Raw genomic sequence first — 8560 nt, forward strand, 5'->3', positions numbered from 1 at the left:
ACAGAGGGCAAATGCATAGTTGTGCGTGCTAAATACAAAACCATAACAGCTGGAGAATGCTATTCATCTTCATGTCACTTTTTATCTATACGACGTTAAGCTATATGTCCAAGAGGCAACTGTAAATTCCAAGAGAAGTAATCCACCCCCAATCCCCTCCCTCCTTGAGGGGAACCTTTCATGTATAATTGTGTTTAATATAAAGAAGTCTAAAAAGGGCGATAAAAGGGGCCGTTAACGCGCGCACTGATCAAGGATGAATGCAGATCCCTCAACCTCAAGTGCTGTAATTATATATCACAAGCAGCGTGATTAATTGATTCATCTCTGTGTTTCGGTGAAAAACAGGTTTCCCGCTCTTGGGATTAGGGTGTTGAAGAGACGTCATCACCTGGTTTGAGTTTTGAACTCAAGTGACCAAGGATGGAGCACACCATCTTAAAATCTTAAAATCAGCTTCTAAATATCTCCATTTTGATGACCTTAAACCTGACTTTTTCTTCAATTTGTTCGAGTCCCGTGGGTTTTGTCAAACCCAGATACTAAAAAACGTCAGAAGACGGCCAGGAATACTTTCGTGCACTCCTGATGCGAATCTTGTGCCCAAGTTCCAGTTTTTCTACTCTAAAGGTGCGATCTTGCCGCTGTGTTTATAAGAATCCTCATATGTTAATCAGAAGCTTACAGAAGCATATAATTCCTAATGACAACTTCATTAGAGATTTGCAACCATCGCTGCTCTTAAGCGGGGTCCCATTTTTTATACAGGAATCTTCAATATACTGCGGAACCTAACATCAAGGATTTGCTAGATTACGGACTGCCTGAATCAAATATTATTTTGGTGCTCATGCCTCAAACCGTATACGTTAAAACAGACGGGTGGTCCTGCAGAAGTAAAAGAAAAGGGTTTTGTTCCTTTGAAGACTCGTTTTGTCACAGCACTGTTGATTAGGATTATGTTGATCCAATCTACATGAGAAAGGAAGCTGAAACTGTATAAGAGGTCGGGGTGCGCTACAAGTGAGATTCTTGCAGCTTTCAAAGACAGACCCCCTCGTTAATGAGTTTATCTGAAAAATAAAATCTATGGATTTTTTTTGGTCAACGAAACGGGTTGGGAGTCGTCTAATATTGCCAGTCATCCAAGTGTCCATGGGATGAATTTGAAGAAGAGAATGATTCCAGGTCCTCTGATATTCAATTCTCTTATCGAAAGGTTTGCTTAAGAAGAAGCCCCAGTTGGATGAGACATGGTCAATTTGTCCCGCCGATAAGATACTTTCAAGGAGGTTTGAAGTTTTGCCTCCATGATGAGGCTCCGTAGAAAATGTGACGATGACAGTTTAGGACATTGCTTTCAATTTTGTCTTCGTTCCCCTTTCACCCTTGCTTTGACCCTTTCAATAATTTCTGTGTTGAAATGATTTTCTGTAATCAGTCTGATCTCCTATTATCAGGCTATCATACTGCTTATAAATTCAGTTGTCATCTCATTGTTTTTCAAATCTCATATTTCAGTTTGAGTCAAAGTCAAGATAAATTATCTTTGCAAGCTCGATACAGATGCAGAGGATGATATTACTCTTCTTCACGGCGACAAGGATCTACTTATTCTGCATTTTTTGGTCCGTGCCAGGCAACGATACGTGGTTTCTTGAAATTACCGTTGCAATGTAGTTGCGCTTCTGTCACGTCACTTTTAAGGAGAGAAAAAAGGGAAACCGGAAGGCTTACAGACAAACTCCCCACATTTATGATAATAGGAGAGCAGAATACATACAGCTGGCGTTTCAGCCATTGCAGATGCTTCAAATGCTATAAATATAGAAACAAAACTCACACTATGCTATATAATTAAAGCTACAACATAAAATATATTTGGGCGGGTGCGAATCTATGGCCTCAAACTCTTATCTGTCAAGCTCAACACCTCTGTTCTTCATTCAACTCCCTTTGTTACTTCGGTGGCAACGATTAGTTCATCTGGGAAAGCAGTGTCACCTGTATCAGATGGCAACATAATATCATCGTCAGTTGTGAAATGATATCTCTCCCCAATAGCCCTGAGGAGCTGATGAACCTCAAACATTGTTGGTCTCTCCTTTGCATTCTCAACTACACAGTTGCAAGCAACTTTAAGAAATTGGTTGAGTTCATGATCGTAACCATTTCCAGGCAAATGTTTGTCAATGGCAGTATGAAGAAGAGGACCATCTGACAGTTGTTTGATCCACTCCACTAAACTTCCCTTGAAGCTTTCAGGGGCATTAGCAACATGAGTGGGTTTTTCACCAGTAATTAACTCCAGGAGAACCACACCAAAGCTATAAACATCCCCCTTTGGTGTTGCAACAAGGGTCCGTAGATATTCAGGAGCAACATAACCCAAGTCCCCAAACTCCCCATTGACAAAAGTGCTCAAATGTGTGTCGATTGGGTTCATGAGTCTAGCAAGGCCAAAATCAGATAACTTCGGATCAAAATCGCCATCCAAGAGTATGCACTTGGAGCTTATGTTCCTGTGGAGAATTCGTGGATTGCAGTTATGATGAAGCCATGCCAAACCTCTAGCTGTTCCAATTGCAATTTTGAGCCTTAGGGGCCAATCCATGTTCCTGATCTCCGGCTCCAGTGGATGCAGTTTATCATAAAGGGTCCCATTTTCCATGAATTTATACACCAAAAATCTCTCCTTCTTTGCCACACAAAAACCCAGCAGTGGGACTAAATTACGGTGTTTTACATTCCCCAGTGTATTCATCTCAGATACAAACTCTTTCTCCAAACGCTGAGAGTCTTGCAATCTCTTCACCATAAGGAAGCAACCTTCTGACAACACTGCCTTGTACAATGGTCCTGTTCTTCCTGCTCCAATGATGTTGTTATTGCTGAAGTCGTTAGTTGCCTTCATGAGATCACACAATCTCATTTTTGAAACCGACTTCTCAAACATTGAAACCTATTGATAACAGAAAGCTTGCTGTTAGATATTTTGTTGTGTCAAATAAAAAATGATATCATCGATAAGTTAACATAACCAGAAAAAAGAACAGAAATTCAATTCCTATGCCAGCCAAAATACATTGTACCCAATAAACAAGATGAGTTAGATAACTTGCCTTGATGCCTTTGGTTCCCTTAATGCTCTTTGCCCATCTGTTACCTTCAGGATCATCTGCCTTCCTCTTAGCTACTCCCCGAGACAAATAGTACAGAAAGATACCACAGATAATTGATGTAAATGTTATCCCACCAGCGGCTGCTGCAGCAATTACTCCAACATGGGATTTCCTCTGGACACCTGGACAGAGTTTCAATAGCTTTCCACAGAGGTCCAGATTATTTGCATAGCTATCAACAGAGATGTTACCATGGAAAAATGTGGGTATCGGCCCTGATAGAAGATTGTTCGTAACACTAAATATCTTGATCCGATCAAGCAGACCAAATTCCGGTGCGATGTTGCCTGTTAGCCGGTTGTTGTCAAGTTTGAGATCGTTCAAGAAACTACAATTTGCAAGATTAAGTGGAATTCCACCCGAAAAATTGTTGAATGAGAGATCAAGGTTTGTAACATACGGAAGCAACTTTGATATATTCGCAGGGATAGATCCAAATAGCTTGTTGCGCGAAAGATCCAAGCCAGTCAAGCTTGTGCACTTCTGGATTCCGAGGGGGAACTGGCCTTTAAGACTCAAGTCTGAAAGGCGGATGTTTAGAACTCTGTTCTCATCTGGGTGCCAGCATTCAACACCCATAAATCTACATAAGAAGCCTTCAGTATTGTTGTTGAAATCCCATGTAGTGTTCAAGTAGTTATAAGGGTCCACAAGAGAGTCTTTGATGGATTTCAAGCACTCTATATCAGTAGCAGTAGCATCAATCAAAGTTATTCTACTGCTCAGCAACACCAAAACCATCCAAACCAAAATATGGGCAGCAACCATAGGATTTTTCTCACTCAATGCCATTAGCAAGGAAAAGAACAACAAGAACAAATCCGCAAACTTTCTATCTAAAATCCAAAAAGAAAATCTACAAAGAGAAGGGTTTTCACTATATTGGACCACCAAAGAAAACACTCGATCCACAAGAGTTAAACCTTATCTGCATAAACCCAAGAAAGAGAGTCAAATTCTTAAATCAAAATAAATAAATAAATAAATAATCCAGTTCAACTCGTAATCCACCAGAACAATATGGAACTTCAAAAAAAAAAAAAAAAAACAAGTCATAAATAAACAACCTCAAATCTTAAACAAACCCAACTAAAACCCCAAATTCATTTATCCCAGCGACGCACTGAAGGAAAACAAGATTTGAGACATACCCAGATGACGACGACGACGACGACAACGAAATGGAAGTGTGAAGCATACAAGTAGTCACCATACTGCAACAGAAATGCAAGAAAAATGAGAATATAAATGAAGAGAAGGGGCACTATTATTGCACTTAAAACGTAGAGAAGGGGTTGGACTGAGTTGATTTGAACAAAAGAAAGTGGCAGGAAACACCCTGTTTTTCCTTCATGGAAGACTTTCTCTTGTGCGCAAGTCTTTCTTGCTTTCCAACTTTTCTCAGCAACCCAATGACACTCAGCAACTGTCGTTTAAGAATTAAAGAAAAAAAAAAGGAAAAGAAAAGAAAAAAAAGTGTGGTCTGTGGAAACTACTGGTAATGAATTGACTGTTTGACTTGGAAAGAGAACATAAAATATAAATAACATAACACAACCACAGTTTCTTTTGTTGATTGCTTGCTTGCATGATGGGTTGGTCATATGATCTCTCCTCTAAGTCACGCAAAAACAATGGCCTGTGTTAATGAGAAGCTGTGAACTCCCTCTGATCAGGCAATTTTTGTGTTCCCTGAGTTTTTCTCCTTCAGTTAAGCCATTCGTTTCATTTTCACATTCATTAATCTCACTACAATTTTCGTTGCTGGGTTCACGCTGAGCACAGGTTGACTCTTGGGCCAACCTTTTCATAGTCATACCAATAAGAACCCGATGGCATTTAATTGCCGCGTTTTTTAAAATAATTTAATTTTTTTATTATTTTTGATACTTTATATTAAAAATAAAAATATTAATTTAATTACTTAGTGTGTTTGAATTGTAAGACACGGAGATGAGATTCATAAATTATTTTTACCACGGGATCTATATTTTTGCAAGGGAATCGTAAAGCTTTAATTTGCCAAGGTTTTTTATACACAAATATAATAAGATTAGCCTTATTTATTCTTATATTTTAGATCCAATCTCTTCTTACTTGCTCTCAATTTATCATTTTTATTTTAAGTTGATTTTTCAATTTAACCTTCATACTAGAGATAAAGATGATTATTTTCAATTCAATTTTTTTTATAAAAAAAATTAACCAAACTATTTTTTTTTTAAAAAAAACTGAAACGATTTCAAACTAACCAATTTTAGTTTGATTTGGTTTTTTAAGATAAAAATTTGTTTGGCTTGGTTTTTTTGATTTGGCTCAATTTTTTTCGGTTTGGATTTGGTTCGATTTTAAGACTTATAAAACCGAAACAAACCGGTTATTTTTTTAAAAAAATTTAATCGATTTTTTGTTATTTGTTTTCAATTTTTTCAATTTAATTGGATTTTTTAGTTTTTTTTGCTCACCCTTGCTTCTAACACATATTTTTACGTTGATTAATTTAAGCTTTATCTAATTTGTTACAAAAAAGAATTATCATATTGTGTTTAAATTCATTTTTTGTTCGTATTTATTTATTTTTAAAATAAATTATGCTTGGTTTGAGTTTTATGAAAATATTTTTGTTAGTATAAATAAAAATAAAGGATAATCTCCATACGTGAGAAGACAAATTAAGGAAAATAAAATTAACACAAGTACAGATTAAACTGGAGGAGCCCTTTTATTTCATGGAAATGGAAATTTGTTAAGATGGTTGAGTAGTGTTTGAGGGTATGGTAATAATTTTGTTAAAAATGTTTTTTATTTGAAAATATATAAAAATAATATTTTTTATTTTTTAAAAATTATTTTTAATACCAGTATATTAGAATAATTTAAAAAATAAAAAAAACTAATTTCAAATAAAAAATAAAATCTCAAGAAATTATAAAACACAATTTTTATTAAAAAATAAATAATAGTAATTGTCTGTTTAGAAGTGTGGTTGCGGTTGCTTTTTAAAATGTTTTTCACTCAAAAATACATTAAAATAATATTTTTTAATTTTTATAATATTATTTTTTACATTAATATATTAAAATGATTTGAAAATATTAAAAAATATATTAATTTTTTAAAAAATTTAATTTTAAAACACAAGAACAGGTAAAAATATTTTTAATTAGACACCATCAACCAACATTATCTGACTAGGACAGGAACTTGACATTTTTCTAATAAAGTTAATTATTTTATTTTATTTTATCACTTGATTATGATATTGATTATTAAACAACTATTAGTCCACAAGAATTTTTATTACTTGGTCCTGTACGTTCTGGTATTGGAGATGTGGCGTTGACTACACTTCAGCTGTTTGTTGCGGGTCAATTGTTTTTATAAATAAACTACAAATCCTTTTCTCTTTCCTTTTGTGTAATCTATTTTTTCCCTCGTCAATGGTTGGCGGCCTGCCTCTTTATTTTTCAATTTTCAAAATTAAATGTATTAAATTATTTTTTAATCAATTGAATTGTTTATTTATCGATAATATCATTATTAAGTATATAAATGTATATTTACTAAAAAATAATAATATATTCATTAAATAGTGGTATGAATATCAAGATTATTTATGAAATATATAATTGGAGAGTATCACTTACCAACTTCTAATAATCAACAAATAACAAGTGTTTTTTCTAATACTATTTTAATGAAAAATTGATGAGTTGATATGCCTACAAGTCTTACTTTTATTGTTATATTGGGAGTTACTTAAGATACAAAATAAATAATGGATTTGTTTATATTTTTTATTGATTTTTTTCATGGCTCCGTGGATAACTTAATAAGCCAATGATTTTTTTTAGTTTTTTAAAATACAATTAACGAATATATCAACTAATACATTATGTAAAGAAAAGAAAAGAAAAGAAAAGAAAAAAAAAATGAAATTTAGACTGGATTCAATTAGGTAGTTAATATTTAACTAGATATTTCAAAGATAAAAATTTGTTAAGACATGTTATTTATCAATGAGATAAAAATTTATAATGAAAAATATGAATGACATGTTGTTCATAATTAATAAATATGTCAATTACTTGTAATGTATGATATTTATTTAAAATATTGACTTAAAACTATGGACTTCATGCACTAACCAAGTTTGCAACTTGATTGGTCCACCTAAAAATATAAAATCCAATGGATCTAAGTGGTTTTTTAACATGAAAGTCAATTGACAAATATCCAATACAAGTTTTAAAAAATATAAATATTCAATTTTAATAGTATAATCAACATATTTGATTTTATCATAAATATCTTAATTGGTTTGTATTTTAATCATATATTATAACTATGACTTGCCTAGCTATATTTTTTTTAACTGTTGTTTGCTATGCAGATAACTTTTTTTTTTTTTAAAAAAAACAATCATGTGATTAAAATACAGATCAATTACTACCCTTAATCACATCGGTAATTTACATTTTTTAAAATCTTATTTGGAATAACTATGATTTGCCTCGGAAATTTATTTTTTTTTACTTTTGCTGTTAATTCTATGTGAACCACTCTTTTTCTAAAAAGTTTAATAATCTTATTTACAATAACTTAGATTTTAAACAATTATTTAATATAAAAAAAAATCAGATTTTTAGATAATAAATTCCTAACCAACTCTAGATTTGTCTAATGAGGTATCAGAAACTCTCAAATATATTTTTTTTTTTATAATTTTTGGTGTATTGGTATTCAGAAACTTAATAGACGTATCTATATATATATATATATATATATATAAAAGAATTAAAAAGCATGGATGAAATTAATTTGGAGGAGTCTGCTAATTAATTAATAGCCATATTCAATTGGCATTTTGCTGAAAAGGGTCTAGTTTGTTTCAGCAACCAAAGTATAATGGAGTATTGCTGTAAAAGACGAAGGGTCATTTTTTATAGCGCGAACAGAGACGGACCGTTATTAACTGAAAAAGGCACATCATGAAGGCGTGAATGATTGCCAATTAAGCAAGCAATTAAGGCCATCCCATGACGTTCGTCGAGGGGTTTTAGACTTTCGATCGAGCATTGAGGGAAATGACCATATCAGAAGTAATTACCGCTTACGTGAAAATTATAATTTTTTTAAATTTTATTATCTTTTAACATTTTTATATAGAATGTTTATTATTTTGATTATTATCTATTTTATATAAAATAAATTATAAAATGTATTTTTTAATTTCATCCACTTAAATTTTTTTATCTATTCTATTTAATTTTCTTTCTTTTGAAAAAATTAATTTTCGTTACTCCACTAATTATATAAAAATTAATTCACACGGTCCAAATTAACAACAGCCTTGAAAAGCTCGATATTGAGCCGAA

The 8560-nt window shown here is 32.7% G+C and overlaps 1 protein-coding gene across 3 annotated transcripts; it reads right to left on the bottom strand.

The window, feature by feature from the left end:
• Positions 1-1733: 1733 nt before the first annotated feature.
• LOC118055795 (probably inactive leucine-rich repeat receptor-like protein kinase At5g48380) lies at positions 1734-4885 on the bottom strand. 3 transcript variants are annotated; one of them, XM_073410874.1, is made up of 4 exons: positions 4334-4885; positions 3374-4110; positions 3123-3304; positions 1734-2962 (listed from the first exon to the last, which is right to left on the bottom strand). In XM_073410874.1, exons 2-4 carry the CDS (start codon positions 3972-3974, stop codon positions 1943-1945), a joined length of 1803 nt encoding a protein of 600 aa, XP_073266975.1. In that variant the 5' UTR covers positions 3975-4110; positions 4334-4885; the 3' UTR covers positions 1734-1942. The 3 variants fall into 3 exon arrangements, with proteins under 3 accessions (XP_073266975.1, XP_034923683.1, XP_073266976.1); XM_035067792.2 differs by having other exon boundaries at positions 3123-4110; positions 4334-4883; XM_073410875.1 differs by lacking the exon at positions 4334-4885 and having other exon boundaries at positions 3123-3469; positions 3583-3622.
• Between the last annotated feature and the right edge of the window lie 3675 nt (positions 4886-8560).

The sequence above is a fragment of the Populus alba genome, chromosome 8 (genome assembly GCF_005239225.2).
Source record: "Populus alba chromosome 8, ASM523922v2, whole genome shotgun sequence".
In the NCBI taxonomy this organism is placed as follows: Eukaryota; Viridiplantae; Streptophyta; class Magnoliopsida; order Malpighiales; family Salicaceae; genus Populus; species Populus alba.